The following is a 24,478-nucleotide window of genomic DNA, read 5'->3' on the forward strand; positions in this document are numbered from 1 at the left end:
AGGTGAGGCAACATCCCTGAGGCAGAGAGTACCACCCCTGTTTATATTTCAACCAGGCTCTTTGAAAAGCAGCGTCAGGCTTTACCCAGTTCACAGCAGCTTGGATGTTCCCCTTTTACTCAATATTACTGCTGGTCTTCAAAACTCACAAAATCTAATGGCACAAATACAGATATGTTTTTAAGGCAGAAATATTGTGACAGCTCTTTGAAGCGTACCTTGCCCTGCATGTATTTTTCAGTTAGTTCAAAAGGAGTGAGGACAACAAAGCTGATATCACAGCCCATATGTACCCTACTCTGTTTTCAGAAGTGCCCACCATTTCTGTGCACTCGTACTTGCATTTTCTCCTTTGTGTGGTGAGAGAGGAAGTATTATGATGGAGCGAATGTTCACAGATGGTAACAGTCTGCTGTCCTACTTGATCTCAGACTCATTTATTTTTTTTATGAATCACATTAAATTGTTAAGGTGCAGGCTTTTTTCCTGTTTTTTGTTGTTTTTCTTTTTTTTAAAAAAATAAAATAAATCTGTGTTATAGTGTGGCTGTTTTAAACAGGGTTTACTGGGACCATTGCAGAATAAATGTTTACAGAACACAGCTCATACCAAATGCTTTTAGTCTTTGACCTAGTTATTGCTTTATCCTTGGAAGCAAAAAAACATTCAAAAACAGCTATTTGGAAAGATTTAGTTGTCATCAGGTAGTTTTGAAATCCCTTCTTGGGGGTTTAATCTGTCAACAATCAATCATAGTTGTCCAAATTTATTACCGCTTTCTGCCGCGTGGTGGCAATAGCGTACAGAGCACTTGGCCTGGGCTGGCATTGCTTGGCTCAGGTTGTGCGTACTGCTAGAGTATGTGGTCAATTCATAAAAAAAACTATTTGAATGTACAGTCAGCGGCCACCCATATTCAGAGCACAACAGAGGTGTTTTTAAGCATCAGGAAGGCTTTTTAACCTCCACAGGAAGGTGAACTGAACCTATTTACACTTTCATACACTACACACACCTGGGAGCTCAGTGCAACCTTACCGCTGGCTACTGGGTAATGAAATGAAGCAGCTGGCCTTGCTAAACAGCCTTGCTCAAGTAGAGTTTTTCGGGGAAGGTATTTGAGAAGGAAAAAAAAAGATCGTTTGACTTTAATCAGTGGACAGATACATGACACGAACATTTCGTTTTGAGCAAAAACTGCCATCTAGTCTTCATCTGAACTTGGAGACTGTACAGTCACCATCTCGTCATCTCTTGTTTTTTATTTTTTTTTTATTTCACTCGACTCTCTGATACATTCCGTGGCAACTCGGAGCAGTAAGTAGATGATGTCAATATTCTGTCTCGCACACTTGACAGCCGAGCAAATTCAATTGGACTGACTCCGCCTTGCTCATGCGGGACTTGTCCACAGGCTTTTCATACTACCGCGTGCCTGTCTGCATGCCTGGTGCTCTCTGACGGAGTGAGCTCTCCTCACACTCCCCAGTCACTCACCCTCATCACCAGTGAGGAGCAGTCTGACGCACAGGACCAGCAGCAGCCAGGACTCTTCCCGGGAGTGTGTGGCCGCTGAGCAACATGTTCCCAGCGTGGAGACGGGGAAGACGCACCGGGGGCTCGACGGTGCCGCCGGGGACCATGGTTACAGCTGGACAGACTGCACAGGTCGGACAGGTGTGGGTCTCCTGTTGGATTCTGCTGTCGGCGACGTGTATCCTCAGCGCTCAGGCTCAAGGTAAGATGCGCAACTCAGATTTTTTGTTCACATAGTCTTGCTACTAATGTTGTTGGATGCGACCAGAGGAGCGCGCAAGAAAGTCTGTGGTAGAGATGTAGTTTTAAATGAAATATATGGCAAAAATATAAGGAAAAACTGTCGTGAATGTATGCTTTAAAAGATGTGGTCATGCATCCAAACTTAGATCAGTTATGGTAAAATGCCTGTCACACACTGAATGAAATTGTTAAATTATTTCCCTCAAATAACACCGTGTGAAAACTGTGGATCTGACGTCCCCCATGTCCCCCTGCTGTAATCACAAGGCCACTTGCATTCTCCAAACGCTTTAGGAGCACAGCCCTTTGTAAAACTGAGCGCTATAATATAATATATGTGTATAATATAATAACACAACTTGGTGCCAAATGCGGGTTGTGATAAATGCGCCCACTTTGTCATTGTGAGCAATTTGGAATGCATTAAAAAGTCGGCAATACAGCATGTTGCTTTAAAGAGTTATGTGTCTCAAAATGGGACTTTAAAGAAATCATATTTTCATATTTATACTACTTAATTAATACATTTACAGAATGTAGCATTTTTAAAAGGGGATTAACAGATATTGTTACAAGGTCCTCATGAATTATAAAATAAGTGAAATCTGTAGAAAGACCAGTGACCCTGACTGAGATACCCCACAACAAATTGTGTCTCTGCTTGCCTATAGGCAACCCTTAATAGCCTAGCAGAAGTCATTAACTTGTATGAATATGACTATGGGAAAATCAAGCAGGGTTATTATTTGAAGGCTGTATTACATTTCCTAATGTCCACTTTTACACTCACTTGTAGGCTGTGTGAAAGCAATGTGCATGGTGCAGAATGAATAAATCACATGTGGTTTCACTCACGTCTAGCACAATCTGATATGTAGATATAGGCATGAACATGAACTACACTAATCACACAATTACTGTGAAATTGGTATGACTTGTCACTCGCCATCTGTCAGTGGATGACCTGTGCCTCTTGACCAATGAGAAGGTATCATGAGATATACAGTAGATGCTTGATAAAGACAGAAAGCAAGAGAAAATCCTTCCTGCATCCATATTTTATCATTGGAAAAACATAACTGCCAGTTGTCACAAGAAGTGAAGGTAAGTTCATAATGGACAGAGTACATCGTTTGGGCTTACTGGGTTATGAATTCCATCAGCAGCCTTGATGAATATTCACATTAAATGGAATTTAAGTTTATGCTTAATAATTCAACCACAGGGTTGTGGTTTTTATTACAGAGGGGCATGCAGAACTGTAACAGAAAATGCCCATTTGACATGAGGCATTTAATTCAATAGGTCCCGAAGGAGAAAAAAGAAAATCTCACATTAGAAGTTGATTCATATGGGAAGTGGCTTTTCTATGCACTCCACATCTTATAATCACAATACTCAGTGCATCAAAGTGCTAAAAGCAGCATAATCCCTTTGCTTGTTTGTCTTTGAACAGGTCGCATTGCTCTAAAGTGCTCCCAACCTTATCTGAAAAGAGTCTCAGGCGTCTCTTATTATGCAGGGCACAGTTCCTGTAGCTGTTATTACCATCCTTTTCTCGGGGTAACATGCTTGTCTGTGAGGATCTCTTGAGCGCTTCTAGGTTACTTCACAGGGCTTTACCTTTCCTCCCCAAACAGACCTCTTTCTCATCAATGCAGTTGGTATTCAGGCCCCCTTGAATATTCCCGGCTGCACATTAGCATTGGTGAGAGATTCACTTCTCTGTCTGCCTGCTCTTTCAATTGAGAAGGACCTCCTCTATGGCGCACAATTGCTGCTTTAGGTTCTTTACTGAAGACGCAGTTGCAGTCTTTGCAGGCGGTCCTCTCGGCAGCCAGAGAGGTCTTGTTCTCCTAAAGTAGGAAGCAGATCTCATCCTCATGGGGCATCCGTGTTTGCAAATGACTGGCGGAGCGGCTGTGCCTGTGCATAAAGTAGGAGAAGCTGTAGTCATTCCCTGAGAGCAGAGGACCTCTGAGGATGTCATAAATTAGGCGACACACAGGCACATGAGGCCCCCAGGGAACCGGAGGTGGTATGTACTTGTTTTTCAGCAGGTTCCTACTGAAGCTCCTGCTGTGTTTAATACTGCTGGCTGCTCCAGTGCTCAAGAGGATACCTGATAGAGTCCACAGGGGAACCTTTCTCCTGCCAGAGGCTGCTCTCAGCAGGCCATTTTAAGACTCATTTAGACCCCCTCATCAAAATACCAAGTAAATAGATGTGAGGTTTTGTATTTCTTCACCTCGTAGCGGTTTCTGTATCTCCTCACCCCTCCTCAGAGTCTGTGCTGCTGAAATCTACCCCTGTGGTTCATGTGAGAGACTGTGTTTCTATGCGCATCTTGTTATGTGCATCTTTGAAAGTGCGTGTGTGCTTGGTGGCGGTTATGTTCCTGTCTATTGAGCTTTAATCTAGATAGCAGCATTGACATTCTGCCAACCGGCAGCTGCTATAATTTTCTGGACGTACGTTATTATGCAGCTTGACAGCTGTCAGCCATTTCCAAATCTTTAAATCTTATGATAATCCACCATGCTTACAAAAAAGCATTTGTTTAAAACACTCTGAATCCGTGTGTGATTAAAACTCCCTGCTCTAATGCGGGCACCAGATCATAATTCATCTACATCAGTGACACACTAACACACATGCTCATGCAAACACACCCATGGAAAATAGAAAAATCAATGTGTACAAGATTACACAACTCCATCACGAGAAATATAATACAGTTTTAATAGAATCAAAGACATCTCCTAGTTCCAAAGAAGACACACCCACACATACAACACTCCATCACAAATGATAGAAAGCTTATCTGTTTTGCATCTAGCTCCACAAAAGTAGAGCTACATACCCACATTGATGCCAGATGTGCCTCAGGCATCTGATTTTAGACATGATAATAAATCCTGAGCCCTATAGGTGATGAAATTGTTGCATTTTCCCAAACTTAAAGCACTTTGATTGCGTCACAAGTCCCATATGGGGCACAGTGACATGAGAGTGGGAGTGCTGTAACTTCTCAGCTACCATGCCATAATTACACATAGTACATATTTATGACATATGTATCTCCCTGTTTGGTGAAATGTAGTTAATTAAACATGTTTACTGCTCCAGAGAGCTAACAGATGTCTGCTGAAATTTGGACTAAATGCTTGTTTTTCTTCGCAACATGGCTTGTGCCCAGAAAGACCAGCTAGTCGCTTGCACAGCCTCAGGTGAAATGCAGTGGCAGCCTGACTTCCAAATCAGACTCCTCGTGTGTCTTCAGCGCCTGCCTCCCATGTCTGGCTGGTTGGCTGCTTTTTGTCTGCCAAATGCTGTCTACACATGTTTATTCATGTTGCCACAGGATGCTTTATTCACCAAGATGGAACATAGCACAGCTGAATTATATATATATATATATATATATATATATATATATATAAAAAATCCATGCTCACTGGCAGCAACATTTGAAATAAATGAATGAAAAAGCCTGATACGATTTATTTTTTTTCTTAATGGTAATGTATCAGAAAAGAAAAAATAGTGCTTCAAAACCTGTTTAAGGGTGAAAAATGATTACAATCTACTCTGTTGTTTAAGAACAATAGGGCTGCCATGCTGTCAACGTTTCTTAGCTTCAGGAGGCCTTTAATTGGCTCAGTCGAGCAGCAAAACTGTGTTTATAGTTCATAATGGAAATGTAATCAAATTAACTTGTACCGCAGGGTTTTGGCATTCGCCCCTTGCCCAGTAATTGCCATTTGCCCAAAGGGCTATGGTAATGGCTATTTGCATGGGGCAAAAAGTCCTATCTCCCACCATGACTCTGTCATGCTGCCATATTAGGGTAACTGGCTGAAATGATGACTTACTATGCTGGAGTTTGGTTGCGCTGTGCTGTGTTAAGCACTTATTACTACGATGTTAGTTTGTGTTGAGAATCTTATTGGGCCAAGCAGGCACACAGTAACCCAAACCTGGATTGTTTTTTTTGATGATAGGTTTGAGAAACGAAGGTATGATGCAACCAATGAGGTAAGGAAAAACCTTCAAACCAATCTTTAGCCACAGATAGCACTTCTTTGTCTTACTGGGTGAAAAATACAGTTTGGGAAAGGTAAAGGCTACTCAAATGAGATTTTTTATATAATAGCAGCATTGACTGAGGAAGCAAGTCCTTCTTTTGAGGCCAGTTTTAATCACATAGCTGAGAGTGGTTTTGTTCCCACATCTCCTTGTTTACTGATGAGACTGAGGGGAGAAGCACTGCAGGGGGAAACAGACAAATTCTTCACGTATTAATTCTCCCGGCTAAAAGTCTAATCAATCTGACACAGGACTGGCAGGCACCTCTTTTACTATCAAGAGCAAAAAAAAGAAACGTCTCAAAGAACAGGCTCTGAGCTGGTGAGCTGGGACAGAAATTGAAAGAGGGAATGACCTTGGAAAGGGAGGAGGATGCAAAGTGGAACTATATGTTTGATTTGTCTGATATAATTTTGACAAGGGAGCGAAGATGTTGTGCATGCTCCTTCATCAAAGCATCATTCTAAGGAGACGTTTGAGAGCCCTCAAAATGGTGTCATTACTTTCATCCAGGGAAAAAAGGGATTGTACTAAGGCAGTATTCTTGGACCATACATCTGTCTTCAAGCCCCCAAGCTGTTCCATGTAAACATTTAAACAACACAAAGGCAACTCAAGGAAAACTGTGGTGAGAAACAATGCTTTTTACAGAATAATGTGAGCACTGAATCTCTGCTCTCATTCAGCTTGCCCCTCCTGGGGACTGGTGAGTGTATTCTTGTGTTGTGAATAAAATGGCAAAAGAGGCAGAGAAATGGAGGAAAAACTGTGGTGGGGGTGGCGGGCCCGTGTTTTCTCTCTTTCCTAGTAAAAACAACTGGTCGTAACGATCCATTTTCTTTGTACATTCACATGAATGAATTCACATCTTGCCATTCTGCTCCATTCCTCTGCTGACCTCAGACCAAGCCAGTCACAACCCCTTGGTTATGTTACCTTACCACCACCATCAAGTTTCCCTGCAGTAAGTGATAATGTGGATACATGCCAATATTACTGTGTCACTCAATACAGATACATGGGAAAGGAAATATAACAGAGTCAGCTGAACAACAAGCCCCACCACATATGGAACTGAGGAGGACAGAACGAGAATGTGCTTGTGTTTGCTTCCAGGGTGCTACTTCGCTGCCTGCTTGTTTGACTATCAAAGCTGCATCTTTCAGCTGATACTGACAACTTTTAATTTGGCTGTTTGAAGAGATTTTTTTTTTTGTATAAGCACCATACATGGAAGTGAGGTCAGGGTTCAGTGGGTTGCCAGGGCTGGGTGAAGGGAGGAAGTATTCCAGTCCGTGGCATACTTCCTGTCCACGAGCAGGGTCTTGCCTGGAAAGAAGGAGCCTCCACGCTCTCCGTCTGCAGGGCTGAGTTTGCTGCTCTGCTCAGGCTGTGCTTGGCAGCAGGCCTGCCAGTCCCGCTAGGGGGCCTGGCAAAATGCCTCTAGCTGCATCCCAATGCCTTGTGCTCAGTATTGATTAGGACCAGCGCTGACTCTCATTCCCTATGGTCCTTTTCTTGGCCACATGGGATCCCATATCATGTTTGACATCACTTTTGTTTCCCAACACCTGCCTTCTCCCTCTTCCCCAGATAGACAGAGCTCAACATCAGACCATCCCCACTGTCACATTTTGACAGTACTCCACCTTCAGTGTAAACAAATGGAAATGAAAGAAATTCCTATCTACAATCTCGTCCAGCAGGGCTTTGGTGTTTGCTGATAAAGAATTCCTGCCCAGTGCACAACGCAGAGTAGAGGTGGTTGTCACCGTAGTATGGCAGGACTTTAATGTACACATATCTTTGATCACTGTCCTTGCCTCTAACATCAGCAGAGTGTCAGTTAAGAAGTGTGATGCTGATGGGAACTGACAGTAGCACTGCAGGCCTCTGCTCTATGCTTCATGTCACATCTGGATTCCCTCTCTATGGCCCCCCAGCTCAAGCCATGAAAGCGCTTCAGGTGTGAGACTGAAAGCATATGGAGGGATTCAGCCTCAGTGTTTGTCCAACACTGTATGAAAGGCAGCATTTCTCTCTCAAGGCAAACTGTGTGTAAAGAGATAGACTTAAAACAAAGACAAACTGCCACCTGATGATTTTTCGTGAAAAAGATTTATTTTTCTCATTTTATTGCCCTGTCATAGTTATGGAGCTATTTATACAACTTATACATCTCTTGAGAGCATATTGGGTGACGACATATTTGACCATAATAAAGAATTGACTGGTAATATTTAACTTAAGTACTTAATCGAAACATACAGAATGAAAAAAGGCTCCAGAAAAATAAGGGTGGTCGGAGAGCTTGATTTCTTGAATGATACAAATTATGTAAGTGTACAGTACACATGAAAATCAATACAGCCTTCTATATGCTTACAGGATTAATAGGTGCAGGGCCACCGAGAGCCAGTGTTTGACAATGAAGCATGAATCCGCCAATACGCAAATCGAGTCTGCCATGTGTTTCTGCCTGGAATGATTTAGGATCAGTTTGGGAGAGCTCCTCAGAGGTTAAGCGGGAAGTCTGTGGTGCATTGCACCTCTGAAAGCAACCAATACTGACAAGGATAAAAGAGATCCTGTGCAGATAAATTTTCCTATTTATTTTAATTTCAAAGGCAGCTTGAAAGAGGAATCCAATAAAAGTGCCTTTATTGCTTTAATGCATGTTAGCAGATGCACAAACATGCACACAGTAAAAATGTGCTGGGTATAATATGCAGACACATTTTCTTCCTCTAACACATGCATCTACACACGCACGCAGATTGTTTCATTATCGCTAAATGGAGCTTTCTCAAAAGACCAAACCAGTATTTGAAAGCTGTTTTCGGCACAACTAATGAAAGTGGGGCACAGCCACGGTGTCTCATGTGAATAGACAAAATCAGAATCAGCTTTTTCAGTGTGAAGCGTCATGTTCTGATGGTCCTCTGTGCAAAATACTTTCCAATTGAACCTGTCTCCCTGCCATATCACAGTTACTGCCAACTGCAGTGAGGTGGCGGAGAAAAGGGGGAACAGAAAGAGAAATGAATATTGCCACGGACGTTGTGAGAAGGCATATGTGGAGGGGGCAGGGGGCGGGTAGGGTGGGGGGAGAGGGGGTGCTGGGTGGGGTATTGATGGAGGAAAGAAAGGAGAGCGCTGCATCAGTGGGGTAGAGATTGCTGTGGTGTACAGTAGCACAAATCCTAAATTCTGTGCAGATCCGACGGTAGCTAGGAAACAGCTGACAGTAAAATGGGGGGATCAAAGGGATTAGTGTGCCCAGTTTGAGCCCAAACAGTAACCCTTCCACTTCACCCACTGCCAGCCTTTTTATACATTCACCCCTGTATTTCAGTGGCGTGCTCGGCCATCTGTGGTTATCCTCCTCTGAGTCTAATTGTTTAATTTGGAATCACCCTTTTACACACTATTTAGTTCTTACATCCTCTCACAGACAGGCAATATGTAGAAAAAGGTCACCGTTTCAATTTTAGAAGAAAAGGAGGCTGAGTGGAGTAAGGCAACCCCGCTCCAACACACACACACACACACACACACACATAGGCTACACAAAAATACATACGCCTACACACAAGTAATCCAGACAAAACAAAGACATGGCATCTGAGGGAAGAGAATGCACATGTCAGACACAATCAGTGCTGCCTTTTGTGATCTGAGTGAGATTTCCTGTCACTGGGGCTTGAGAAGCAGCCTGTTTAATTCTGCAGGGGACTGCCATGTCCCAAATGCCTCGGTCACTGTCTCCTCTTGTCTCGGAGCCAGAGAGACGTACTTAAACAAACAAGCCCATGCTTCCCCTGTTGGGGAAATGTACCAGGAGGACTTTTGACAATGTTGGCCTCCCGTCTCCAAACCGGAGAAGCAGCGGACACATGAACACACTCTAGGCTGACACAGAGCTTTACCTAAGAGACTAAAGCCAAATCGGATCTACATCACATGTGACATACATATGATGGTTCAAAACTGATTTGTGATGCCTGACTTAGGCGGAAGCATTACAGCAGCAACAAAGGCAGGGATGGCTCTTGCTCTTGTCTCTTTGTGAGCAGATTCTACATGTGGACACATGATGGCTGCAGCTGCTCTGACTTGTGTTGCTGTTGCAGAGGCCTGAGGATGAATTTCAGTGTCATAGTCCTCACAGCGTGCACAAATCGCTGGTCAAGCTATTTTAATTTGGTAGCGGGAAGCTTACAAAGAATAATTTCCATGTTCTGTGAAAGGGAATGTTTGAGCACGTATCTTATTGTAGCAATGCTGGACATTCTTTGCCTGTGGGTACAGCAGAAACGGGGGAGTCAGTGGGATTATATCAGTTTAATGAAGTTACTCTGGCCGATGTTTAATTTCATGAAATTCAATTAAAAAGCTTTATTTCCATTTCTGTAATCACTCAAGGGGTCGCAGTCATTAGATTATAGAGAAGGAATTGTGAGGAGAAATGGAAAAAATCAAAAATGTGTTCTTTGAGTGCTTGTTATGCAGATCCACTTGTGTCTTTCAAATGCTTCCAATGCACAGTGAAAACTGTGGTAGGGAGAAAAAAAGGGAGAAAAAAAAGCTGTAACTGAAAATTGAATTGTAGGTAGGTAAAGAAACACAGTGGAATAAGTGTATTGTAAGGATGCAACTGGGTTTGTGCAGTATACAAAGAAGTATACATGTTAGATCCGGACAATAGATGCCATCACTTCAGCAACTACCTTCCTCTTTTTATTATCCTCTGTTGGCCCTGCTCTTGATGCTCTGATTTTATTGTCGAAGCTCCTGTTTTTGCTATATATGTTAAATTGGACAAAGCACTTCTCTTGTCCTCACTGCATTAGTGAGGAATAGCGAGGAAGAGAAAAAGAGATATTGTAAATGACAGGGAACATGTAACCCACCAGCCTTCTTACAAACACAGACTGCTGAGCTGACATATGCGAACTCAAAGGGTGGCGGTGTTTAAAAGCTTTAATCACACCGCTGCTCAGAGCCTCAATGTGGCGTTGCACTCTGCATCATTGAAAGCTTGTTTTATTAATGTTGTCCAGAGTGAAGTACGGTGGGATAGTGGGGTTGGGGGCGGAGGCGGAGAATGCATTGTGCTGTTGATTTAAAGTGGGGTGGAGCAGAAACAATGGCCATGAAAAAAACATGGCAAGGCTGTGAGAAGCAGCCAACATCCATTACTTTGGAAGGCACAGTGCCTAAAATAGTGCATAAGAGAGTGGATTTATAGTAGAGAGGAAAACATTTGTACATGATGGGTCTTAATGATACTAGAGAAAACTATATTTATATGTAAAAATTTACAGTCTTGCCATCCTTAGTATAAGTGTTGATTTTTCCCGGATGTCAGTCATAAAGAAAGACTTGACTCTGGTGCTCTGGTGCTCTGGTTGGCTCTGTAGAATTAGTTCATCATGTGCTTTATGTGACACATACAAGCCAATCAAGGCAGAGTGCGCTGTCTTTCAGTGAGTGGATGAAGTTAAATCTCGCGTGAGTGCCTAATTGCTCTCATTAGCACCCGACGTTCACACCAGTTATTCTGCACAATTAACTGGCTGCCACCAAGATGTTATGAGGCAGAATATTGCGGTGGGTCAATGGAAAAAAAAAGGTTGTAATTAATTCTCACTTAAATTAATGATTTCATATTTCAAAGGCTGGTACAATGGCAATTTTGCTGAGATTCCCCAAGGGGAGACCACTGATGAGTGTTTTTGTGTCTGTGTATGTGTGCGTGCGTGTGTGTGTGTGTGTGATTTGGAAATGAGGAAGTGCGCACGGTTGATGGAAATCAGGAGGCATTGTTGTTTGACAGTAGGCACCTTTGCGGTGATTGCCTGTGTTATTAATTTGTGAGATGAGGCTGGCTCCTCCAGCCTCTGATGGTTACGCACGGCATTAAAGAACTGCTGCTATGAATGACACTAAGGACTAATGAATATGAATACATTTATAAAAATAGGCACGGGCTCCCCTCTCAGTGCAGATTGGGAGTGACAGTCACATTGGCTGGGCATGGTTGATGAGAGAGGGAACCGCTGCCCCTGGAGATGGAGAATGTTGCAGGGATCAGACAAACAATCTGCACACACATAGACAAACACACACACACTCAAACACAGACGACTGCCCCGGTGTGACATTCAGAAAGGCTACAGCATTTAAGAATGACAATCTTGTCACCTCGCGATAGTATTTACTCACTGGACACAAACAATATATGAAAGCCTTTGTCTATACTTCATTGTTATGTCCCTGAAATAATAATTATCCCAGTATCCATCCTCATGGCCAGATCAGTCTGAGCACATGCCCAGGGCCTCATTGCCACTAGGGGGCCCTGACAGAGGAGTAAAGAAGATCAACTGCCTACATTAAATAATGTTTAACATATAATTTAAAATATTTTAGAAATATAAAATTCAAATCTGAAACTTTATTTCAATGTTTATATATTATTTTATTCATTTTCATTTCCAGTTTAGTAGAGATCATGCTTGTATGGTAGCAGCAGCGACATGTAGGCTGGCAGCTTTTCGGTATACTTTTGGGTGCAGCAATGTGCAAAAAAAAAAAAAAAAGAAACATGAAGAGGAAGGAAGATGACAGAGAGGGGCTTTACACAAGTTTCTCTCAGGCCCTGCAATTTCAAAGCCCACAAGCTAGCCTCAGTTCCCCAATGCAAGACCTTCCACACCTGAACATTCGGCGGCAGAGGTGGATGACTTTAGCCCCAACGTTACATTAGCAGTAGAGCAGCAGTGGGTTGCAACTTTGACAGATACCGAAGATGATTCCTCTACAGCAACACAAAAACACCACAAGGATGGACAACAGATGAAGACAATGCAACATCAGCATCAACAGGCTGAGAATGGATTAACAACCTCCCTGGATTTTGATGACATCACCGAGGACTTCACCTGATTGAAAGTCAGGAGAAAGCATCTATAAATGTAAGTTTCCATTTAAATATTTAAATCTGAATAAGCAAAGACACATATTAAAATCATATGTAAAATGCATATAAATTAAATGTATTTATATCATACATTTCATGTATACTTTCCACTATTAATAAATGACAAACAAATTGCGTTTAAATACACACACACACACACACACACGCATATATATATATATGTATATTACCTAACTAAATTAATGAGCGTAATAATCGTGTGGCAGTTAAAAGTCATTTTGTTTGTTTACCAAATATCAAAATGTGCATGTAGGGACCCATTTAATCCGGCTCTGTCCATCATAGCTAATTGCTCCATTTATGCATGATGTCACAGTAAATAGATCATTTATTATTATGTGCAAAATATTGAGCAGGTGTGTGACTTGAAAGACGATTTCTGTTACCTTTGAAAATCCACAGGTGTCATATTGTTAGCAAGTGATTTATGCCACACAAACAGCACATTTACATTCCCTGTCAACCAATTTATAGACTGTTTCCTGAGGAAACAAAGTGGAGTAATTTATTGTCATTAAGGCACAATTAATTACTTTCCAACTGACTTTGGGGACATGAAGATATGTCAATTTATGCCTCTGTGGTTGTAGTTTGGCATTTAAGCACAGTCATTACCTTATAAGGCCATTAATAATGAACACCAATGTTAACTGAAAGGCAGTTGTTGATATTGCATCCAATATACAAGAAGGAAAGCTTTTATCGCTGCACTTTTCATTTTTTTTGCTGCTGCTGCTGTTTGAAACTAGTAGCAGAAATGTGCACTATGGAACTTTTTTTTCCATCTTCTTCTCTAGGAACCATTTTCAGTAAGTCATCTATCACATGTGCCGACCATCTCACACAGGCTTGTTTCTCTAAAGATGTATTTCATTTTTCTATTTATCAACATCAAAAGCTGTGACCTCAAAAAAAAAAAACCCACAGTCATTCCACCACACAGCCATCAGAGAAACTTAGCATCACTGAGTGCGTTCTTCCTTTAACACAGATGAGAGATATGGCAAACAAGAATATGCAAATGTGTTCATCTGTTTCCCTCGGCAGGCGACAATTTTAATTGATTAATTGAAGATGTTTATTTGACTGGTTGCAGCTTAATAATCCAAGATGTTATTCGTCAAGCTGTTCAGTTTAGGTGCGATAGCGTGACTGTTTTACCCCGCTTCCATATTTTCCCTGCAAGTTAATGTCCTTATTTTTCTCAAGTTTGAAGCACAGGCAAGACCAATCCCTCAAAGATTTGTGAAGGACTTTGATTGAGATAAGTGGGATACTCATTGGCTCTGACAGACGTAACCTTGGAGAGTGTTTGCTGGCAGCCACTTGAGGAGCATGGCAGACTGTGAGAGCTGGACATTGGGCATGACTGACACCATGGCGCTAACCTTGAGCCAGGTTCCTGTAGAGCAACGGCTCAGTATTTAAAGCCCAGAGAAAACTCATTGAGCATCTGACTTAACTGGGTTAGACTACACCCATGGTTGCAAGCCATCAAACTGAACTAATTAACAGCTGAAACAACCTTGAAAGCTGCAGACAATGGTGTGTTAACAGTGTTTGCCCCACCACCATTCTCATCCCCCCACCATTCCTAGTTTGCTTCGTGCTATGCTACTCAATTCATTTGTTTTGCACTTGAACAACAGTTACTTTATAATCTTTTCTCACCAGCTGAAATTAGGTTAGAAGTACCTTCCCATCAAACCGTTCTGTTGAAAATTGGAGAGGCATAAAAGACAGATAAAAGCGCTGCATGTTGCCCCTGAAAAAAAAACACGTTGGTTTGCGGGGTCTGAGACAGAGACAGAGAGAGAGAGAGACAGAGCAGATGCAAGAGCAATCTCAGAAAAATGCTCATCACTTTCTAGGATGCTTAATGGAATGAATCATTAAATTTACTTGTTATTTGTATGTTGGCATGTCTGTTTGTGATGTTGCCCTAGAAAGTGAAAGTGCCTGTGAACATAATACAGGTTCGGGAGGCATGCTTTTGACTTATTCTTGCATGAATCGAAAGCAGCAGAAGGATTTACTCAAAGGGGAAACTCATCAAATTCTGTCAGATTTGAACTCTCATACCACTGAGCCCCAGGGACTCTGTTTGATTTCCTTCTGATTCAGCAAGGCTGCCATTTTCTTCTGAGGGTAGTTTGGCGTGAGCTGCTGCTGGAGGTCAGGGGCCAATTCAACGTTATTGAATAATAAATAAATAGAAATATGTTCCAGCTGTAGCTGATCCCTGTTGTTTCTTCTCCTCTCACTTCCCAGGGCAAGTAGACAGCAGCTGGGGCCTTGTATTCGCTGTAATGGCCTGTATATATGCACGGTTTCATATTTCAATCACCGCCACGGCAGCAGAAATTGGTGGTTTAAGATGAAGTTGAAATTGGAAAGTGGCTATCGTGTCTGCATGAGGAAACACATTTGAATCCCAGTGGAGAAGGTGCTCGGCAGCTGCGTATGGAACGCAGGCTGACAAGTCCTTAGGAGTGGAGTTAAAGTTAGAGTCACAAGTGCTCCAGCGCCTTTCAAGCCATAGCCAAATGATTTTCTAGCGGAGGTCGCATCAGGGACATGAGATTTGAGGAAGTATTTCATAATAGCCCCATAATCAATGATTCATCACTGGAAATATTAATGAACCATAAATGATGTATTGGACTCTGATGAGGTAGATCTACAATCATATCGTTAAATGTCACTGGGCTGTTCATTCATGGTAATAAGGTATTTGTAATAATTAATGTTTCGTGTTATTTAGCAATAAATCCTGTGCAGAAAATGATATGCCAGTGCATATTCATTTGGTTTTTGTAGTTGTGCTGTAAGGCCGTTGAAAATGAGTTTAAGAGTTTCACCTTTCATTTTTTGCTGTCACTTCTTTCTGTTACTCACACAGTCTCTCCTCTCTGCTACATTAACTGAATATTCATTATGTGGCTAATAGTGGTGCCTTTGAAGAGGAATGATCATATTTAATTTTCTTGCCTGAGAAGGAACAAGTCAGTGAGGAGACTGTGTAGGAGAGGAGTGTATGGGAAAGATAAAGGGGAGGGAGCAAGAGAATTAGATCAATGATGAATGGAGTGGCGGAGGGGCATGGAGTTTATGGACAGGCAGGGGTGAAGGGATGGGGGGCGGATAGGTTGAGATGAGTCTCCAGATTACAATATGATTATATCAGTCTATCTGCCTGATAACATTGATTGACCTGCACCTGTGTCTCCACAACTCCTCCATCTCTCAAAGCCAGTACAGTGTATGAGAGTGCATTGTTCTCTCCCCCACATTGTGCCTCCCCTGCTTGGAGTCTTTTTTTTTTCCTTTACTCTTGGCAAGAGGGGATCAGATTATGAGAAAAAAAACTCAACCAGTGGCCACAGCGGTATTTCTTCGCTCCAGCAGCTGCAGTCCCTGGCTGCGTTTATCGCTTTATCGATTACCATCACAAGGCAGTAATTTGCCGGGACTTACAGGGACATGATTAAAGATCCGCAAGCGATGCATGGTGGTTCGAGTTGGTGCTGGGGTGTCATGTTGATGAACACGCACTGACATACATACACACATACACAGACACTAACACGCTGGTGAGCAGGGAGCGCTCAAGGGAGGGGGGCGACGGGTGCATTCCTGTCACAGACATCAATGGCTTTAAATCTCCTGAGCTAACCTTTTAATGCTCTCAGATCCTTATGGCTGGCTGGATAATTGATTGTGTTTGGTCTAATGGGATTAAGAGGCAGTAGTGGCCTTGGGCTGGACACAGTGGCGGGGATGGCAGCAGTGGTAGTGGATTGGAAGATGGAGAGGCAGATAGAAGCATAGAGTGGATGGTGTGTGGAGAGAGAAGAGTGTGTGTAAGAGTGAGAAAGACAGAAAGTGAGACAAAGTGACAGAGACAGAGAGGCAGGGCAGAGCCAGAGAAAAGAAGCAGATTTGAAAAAGACTGAGAGGAGAGAGCGGATAAAAAAAACAGGGTGGATAGATAGCTGCAGGTCTGCTTCTCAGTCCATCCCTAATTAGCTGTATGAGAAAACCAGGGAGGGGAGCTGATGGTATCCCCAAGTGAAAAGCTTGTTAGCGTAGGAGATGCTATCTGCCGGCTATTGGTTTTGGCCGTGTTTTGCTCGCTGGGTGAGTCACTGGGTCTACGGTGTGCAGTGAGATGAAAGCGGCGGGAAAATGAGAGCCAAGGTGGTGAGGCCCATCCCCCACTTATCACCCAGGATAAAGCCTGTCCCATCCTAACTTATCAACAGCCGCTGTGCTTTAGCTTCATCCCTTACACCAAAGCTTGTTTGAATGTGTCAGTCTGCTAGCCCCCCTTTCTTCTCTGAATTATTTTTAACTTCCCTCCACACTTGGGATGAGATAAAAGGAGAAGTTTGTGTGGGAGAGTAGTGAGGGATGAGGCTGCGGTTTGTAAATTTTTGCTGGAGTTTTCACTGACTGCTTGTTGCCGTGTATATTGCAGCCGTGTGACTGGAACCCCTAGTCTCTTTACGCAGCACATGGCTCTATCATGAGTGCACACACAGCACAGAGCTGTCAACATCAATGCCAGTTTCCTTTTTAGTTTCTAGCATCGGGCGAGTGCCTAGGGGGTACCAGCCAATTTGCCGTGCTGGAGGGCACCAACATAAAAAAAATGAAAAAACGTTAATAGTTGTCATGGTCAGAAATAGAAGATACAACATTTATAAAGCACTTGATTTAGCTGTTATTTATCATTATTCCTATTAAAAAGAATATGAATAATAAGAATAAGAAAACAGTTGAAAAGTAGCCGCTGCTGTGCGTCTTTCAGCACCATGGATGTATGGAGAGTGGTGAGGAGAGACACAGAGAGAGAGAGACAGAGAGAGAGAGAGACGCTGTTATTTCAGTAATAACAGTAGTACACTTTATTTACAAAAGCAAGAAGGAAAATCAAGTCCTTTATAAATGTTGTATCTGCCTTTTCTGAACAGGGAAACGAAAAAAAGCCTTTCATTTGTGGTTTTGAAATGAAAATCTAATCACCATCCCTCAAGAGAGGAGGAGGTCTATGACACCACTTATCCCCCACCCACAATGCTGTCCTTTCATCCCTTACCAGGAGATTTAACAACCATTCACATTTGGCCTCATGTGGCAGCTCCAACGACTGTCATTTACATTTGGCCTCAAGTGACTCCAACGACTCTTACGACTGTCGTTACAACAGCCAGGAGCACTAACGAGCCAAATGACCTTGATAACAACCCCACAGAGCTTTAATACCTGGGAGTCCCCAACAGTCAGTTAGAACAGAAGAAGCCCCTTGGATGAGAGGCGAAACATCAAGCATCTACAACTAAGTCCAGTTGCCCTCGCTTCAACCCTCCGTGGATAACCATGACCTGGATGACTGAGAATCTTCACAGATGAAAACCAAATCAATATTCTGTTTTCATTCCTTTAATTTCTGTTTCTGTAAACAACAGAACAACAAAACAACCATAATTTCTAATAGCCAACATATTGCAATGCATTGTCTGAATGTGCTGTTCACGTCACCTCTACTGTGCTCTATTATCATTAAGCTGTTGAAATGATTGCTTGCAATAGTTGTTATTGCCCTTTCCTTATTTGGTATATGTGTGTAATAATAATAAAGGTTTTGCATATAGTCCTCATACAAGCCATTTATGATCAAAATAATGATATTTAGCATGATGTGTTGCACTGGGATGTGAGTTCATGTAAATCTATGGTCTTTATACCTATAGTAAATTTCACTTTTTTTACATGTAAAGTGGGAGGAGGGGGGCACTTCAAGTGTGGTCACCCTAGGGCACCACACTGTGTTAATCCGGGCATGCCTGCCTCTCCATCTATGTTGTATACAGCCAGACAGAGCCTCATAGTATAGGGTTAACAGGGTCTGTCATTGCCGGATTGTTGGCTCTATTCACACGTCCAGTCAGCCAGATCATGCCACAGATCCAGGTTTTGTCTCTAGTGAATAGAGAGGCTGCTGCAGCCCACTGGCCTTTTATGATGGGCCACGTTTTCACTTGGGCTCAGAATATGCCAGGTCAGGATAACTGTTGCCATTTTGGTGGGCGGCGGAAGGCATTTTGCCAACCTCCTGTGGTGAGAGTAGAGTAGTGAAGCTAAAATGTGTTATTGTGCGTATGTGTGTGCATCAGTGACAGTGCGAGTGTCGGTGAATGAGAGACAAGAAGAGAAGAGAGCAGCAGCAGGAACCAACGAGGGAGGGTATGCGAAAAGGCGGATGATAAATCCAATGTGTATAGAGTAGGGAATGTGTGTCTGCATATGCTCTGGTGGGAATATGAGAGAGTATGGGGGACTGCGGCGCACATGAAAAATCATCCTCTGTGTTTGCGAGTTAGAGAAAATGTGTCACTCTGACCTGGCTGTCTGCCTATTCTTGTCGAGGAGACGACAGGTGAGGGGTTGCTATGGTTACCTGGAGTAGGGGTAGGGTTGGAATGAGTGTTTTTGTATGGTGGCCTCACAATTTTGCAGTTAGAACTTTTTTTACGCCTCACATGTTCCAGTTTTGTTTAGGTAATGGCTGATATTGTAGCGCCATATGGGTGCAGCAGGTGTTACTAGTAGCTGAGTGCCAGTCTGTGCACATAGTGGGTGTTAGAAAGAGCTATCAGTCAGCCCCTTTCTCACTCCATAGAGACTTCCCAGAGAGCTGTGTTGTCCCAACAAGGGCCAGATGCTGCCTTGGTTTGCTCTGCTGCCCTCTTTCCTCTCTTCCCTCATTCCCAAGCCCACATCAAACACGCGCAGCCCATTTCCCCCCACAGCTCTAAATCTCTTTAATTCCATCATCTGTTGCCCATTGAGGGCAGCAATTTAGTCTTTACGCAGCATTTTAGTGTGCCATTAAAAATTCTGTGAGGTTGGTGGCCAGGCCCTGTAGCGGAGAGGTGGCCAGTCTTCAAACTGTGTCTCTGTGTCTAACCTCTACATTACCATCCCCCGGGACACATCCAACCATAAAGATAGTGTTTGAACAGCTCGGCCTGGACACATAGAGAATATATTACAAATCCCCTACACGCCAAGCTCAGCCACTCCATCATGATGGTTGTCTCTACAACATTCACATATTGTGATAACAGCTTAGGCCACACTATGGTAAGGAATGGGGCTGTTTGAGTAGTTATCATGTAATTATTTTTTCTTTTTTTTTTTCTATAGAAGTTAGTCACTGTTCAATATCTGGCAACCATATGAGATCTGACCTTAACCAACATCTGGAAAGGAAAGTTATACGTGCTGCTGGATGGATTTTATAGACACTAGTTTTATGTACTTTCCAGCAATTTTACCATTACTTTTACAGTGATTGGAAACTGGCTGTGCTCACTTAATGACTTCCCTATCACCCAGATGGAGAGCAACACCCACACTCAAAACAATGACAGAACAATGACTTGCAAAATAATTCTGCCACACAGAATTATACCAGTATGAATTGTTTACATCATTACAGCAAAAGCACTCAACACTAACCTGAAGCTGCTCAAGCGTAATAAGCAGGCATTTTTGCCCTGTATTGAGTCCCGGGTCCCCTGAGGTTGGGTTTCACTGGTTCACTCCTTCTAATGGTGGGCTGGATGAACCGATGTTGGCCCTTTGCTGCTCTTGCCAGCCACTCTCCTCCTCTAAGGTTAGAGAGAGGCTGTGTCCTTAGCAGACCTGACATTGACACTAAGAGTTATTGGCCTGTCTTAATCAGAGGAGTGCCTTGAGGCAGCAGGGAGTCCCTATGCTCGGTACAGACCTGACCTGTCCTACTGCCCTGCTGCCCAGCTCTCCTTCTGACTTTTACTGAGTTAGAGTGAAGGGTGTTTTCGATTTTTTTCTTACCAAGGTCTTCTAGATAAACTTTCATTAAATAAATAAATAGAAATGTGTGTTTCTTTAAGACTTTTCTACAGCTAGAGTATTTTATCCCCCCCAGTAGTATTCTCTTCTACTGATATCAGTTTAGAAACTGTAAAATCCCTGTGGAGATCTGAAAAATAAAACCATAGTATCCAGTAGAGGTGTGCCCGAATACAAATACATTATTTGGCAAAGAAAAAATAGTGGGTCTTTTACGAATATTTCTTTCATACAAATATTTTTAAAATTATTTGTTTTTAGGAAGAAAAAAAAAACATCTCAAATACCAGCACACAGGGTGGTTATACCGCTATCACAGTCTCTCTCCTCTGCTCCGCTGTTACATCTATCAGTAGGTTTCAACAAGGGGAGTCACATCCAACAGCCATATTACGCACATTTACTAATTTGGACATCACTCCTGGAGTTGGGGGTGTTCCCCAGAGATAAAGCTGAGCTACTGACATGAAGTGCTCCCAAGGGACTTTACATAACCTGTTGTTCCCCTTCTCATCTCCACAAAGTTAGGTTGTAAAAAATACGCAATAAATGAAAAGTGCAAAACAAGTATCACCTTTGAAGTTCTTCCCTACACGTTTAAATGCTGTGCTGTCTCTGTGTTATGGGTGTATAAAGGTAGAGGTCTGCCTGTACTAAGGCAATGAGCCAAGTTTTAGCTCAGTAGTCAGCGCTGTCGTGTATGATCTGGGAGACTCCAGTTCGAAACCCAGTATGGGGACCTCCTTCATAAGATAGTTTATTTACCAACACTTATTATAACACTTTAATTGTCTAAAATTAAAAGCGTAATAAAAACAAAAACAGTATTTTTAAGCCTATTTCCGCTTTTTAGAATACAAATACAAATAATTTTGTTACCTTAACAAATATAGATACAAATACAGATACTGGACTGCACATCCCTAGTATCCAGACTTGGACATGCTTCTTAGTTGGGTCAAAATGACTAGATAAGAGATCAGTATCAAGTGTCCCTGGAAGGAACAACACAACCCAGGAACACTCAGTAAATGAGTCATAGCACATAGAGGGGCACCATGATCGAATTTAAAATAAATCATTGTTTTATCTGTAACACTATGAGAATCATTCTCCCCTGGTCTACTGTATGTGTATGTTTAAGCAACTATTTTCCATGCATGCTTATCACTCAGTATTTAACAGGATGGATGCAAAATGTGTTATATCCCATATTATTCCTACCAGTCTAACACAACAGAGAAGATGTTTATTGTTGGGAAAAGAGAACCTCCATTCATCTGTTTGATGAGATTATTATCAGTAAATATTTCCTGTCTCCCTATTTACTCTGGTATCTCATTGGCAGTGGCGTGTTCCCATCTGGGAGTGTTTTTCACCCGGTATCTCACGGACAAAGATAAACACTGGTGTTGTTTGCTGGTGAGCCGATGTCAACACCAGTGATGTCACTGATACCCATTGTAACAAACAAAACCACGAAACAATGATATGGGATTAGCTGCCCGCCGATCAGGGACAGCCCAAGGGTAGCGGAGAGATATGGGCCTGTATAGCCCTTTGGTTTAGCACATCTTGCTGACAGCTGTCTGTCCACATGTCAGCCAGTGAAACCAACCTAATCCAAGGCTGCATGGCACCTCAAACATACAGAAACAGTGACAGTAAGGAGTAACATGTGCCCCCTCCCTCTGGCTTTGCAAATGCTAGGTGCTGGATTATTTGTGGTGTGGCAGATCATCCGCAGCCCTCTCACCCACCCAGTCAGCCGCAGAGGTGGATTAGAGAGGCCTGGTAATCTGACTGTGTGTGGTGACACATGTCAACCATGGGATGTCTAGAGAGAGGAGTTTGGGTGAATTAGAAATGGCTGGGTAATCCAGGCTATCCAGCCCCAGAGTCTTTCAATTCATTCTCACACCAACCCCCAGTCACCCCAGAAACACACACATATGGACACACACACACATATGTAGGCACATATTGCACACATACGCAGACATTCATGTACATGGGCCCGTGGGGTTCCTTGACATTACCTCCCTGACATTACCTCCACAGCACAAGCCCAGCCTGGGATTCCTGTCACATCCTTCCATGGGCAAGACTCACATTTTCATTATGGTGGAGCCAGTGGCGCTGCACAACCTTTTTCTCCTCTCTTCCTCTCCTTGTTTCATCTTCATCACCATGTCAATCATCACAATGCTGTCACTCTGGATCTGTCTCTGAACTAAGCTGTCTCTGAGCTAAGATCCAGACACACTTGAGAGACCGAGGCAGACTACTCACCCAGACTCTTCTTACTTTAAGTTGTACTAGTGTTTCACTCCTTTCTGCCTCTCGACACTTCCCTGCATTTTTTTTCCCTTTTTCCAGATTTTCTTTTCTTTTTTCTTTTTTTTACTGATCTAATTTAGAATATTTCCACATATTAGATGAAGCCTGTACATGCGGAACAGAGTACACATGGCCAGGGAATTGAGAAGTGCAAATAATTCCCTCATGTGGAAAGGCTGCAATTAACTGGGGATGTCAGCCTTTGTAAAATATAATTGAGTTCAGGACGAAATGAACGTCTCTAATCCGGCCGACAGAGCACTGTCAATCAGCGTTCCTCGCATCCCCAAAACCAACTGTCATGCTTGTTTATGTCTGTCTCTCTACTGAAATTTTGGACACTAATGCTCTAGCAGCTGCCTCTCTCTAATGCGTGGGTGACTGTGTGAGTTTGTGCATGTCCAATGGGAGCGGGATGCTGCACTATGGAAGACACTGGACATCTGTTTTCTCTGGTCAGGCTGGAGATAACGTTGTGCACTCAGGCATGGTGTCAAACACCTGTGTGACTGCAGAAACATTTTCTCCATTACTGAGCATAAATCGCCTCTTGTGACGTACAAAATGATATCAACAGGGAATGTAGCTATTAGCATAGCATGGCTTCACCTCAATTCTGAGGGTCAAATAACAGTCAGCCATTCAACTGTCTTTCTAGTCAATAGGCCACTTCCTCTCCCATAGATACTGTATATGAATTACATTTCTCATGATTGCACTGCTGTGCAAGGTATCTTCAAGACATTCTCATGGAAATGTCAACCATTTTCAATTCTCAAATAATGCCTGTCATAGCAAAAGGATGAGTGTTGACCTTAAAGTGTCTGGATAAATGAGTCCACTCAGAGAACAATCATTTTTTTGTCCTCTTTAATTCCTCCTCACCTGTCTCTCCTGCAGCAGCGGCTGCTTCAGGCTCTGATCTATGGCCTTTTTCTAATCAACCCTCTTACTGAGAGGTTGAAAGGGTTTAGGATTACATCAGATACCTCAGTGTCACTCAAAACAGGCCTCTGTGACTTTGTCTGTGTCACACAGTTCAGCTTTTGTGTGTGCAATGGTTCCCTTTCAAGGGCCTCTTCAATGATCCCCACAGACTCCCAACAGGCTCCAATGGAAATGGATTAATTACAGGGCGCCTGACAAATACCTGCCCGCAGTTGTGGCAGCTTTGTAAATTCTCTTGACTAATCAGCTGAAGACAGAGCCTGGTCACTCAGCATAATCTCATCACCAGCCTGACACTGTAGCTGGGGCTGAAGGGCCTCTAGTCAGAGATTAAATGTGTTGAACTCTCATTGTTGTTCACCAGTAACTTACGCTGTCATCTCAGCGCTGTCAACAAAAAGCAGTGGTTCTTCA

The 24,478-nt window shown here is 42.8% G+C and overlaps 1 protein-coding gene across 5 annotated transcripts in view; it reads left to right on the forward strand.

Annotated features, from left to right (window-relative positions):
• The first annotated feature begins 827 nt into the window (after nt 1-827).
• sdk2a (sidekick cell adhesion molecule 2a) overlaps nt 828-24,478 on the forward strand; it is a 92,657-nt gene continuing 69,006 nt past the window's right edge. For 4 of the 5 annotated variants that reach the window (XM_044332326.1, XM_044332325.1, XM_044332327.1 and 1 more), the window contains exon 1: nt 828-1,738. In XM_044332326.1, coding sequence (XP_044188261.1) covers nt 1,582-1,738 — 157 coding nt within the window. In that variant the 5' untranslated portion in view covers nt 828-1,581. The remainder of the gene's footprint in view (nt 1,739-24,478) is intronic. The other variant, XM_044332322.1, reaches the window with a different exon arrangement.

This window comes from Thunnus albacares, chromosome 17 (assembly GCF_914725855.1).
Source record: "Thunnus albacares chromosome 17, fThuAlb1.1, whole genome shotgun sequence".
NCBI lineage: Eukaryota > Metazoa > Chordata > Actinopteri > Scombriformes > Scombridae > Thunnus > Thunnus albacares.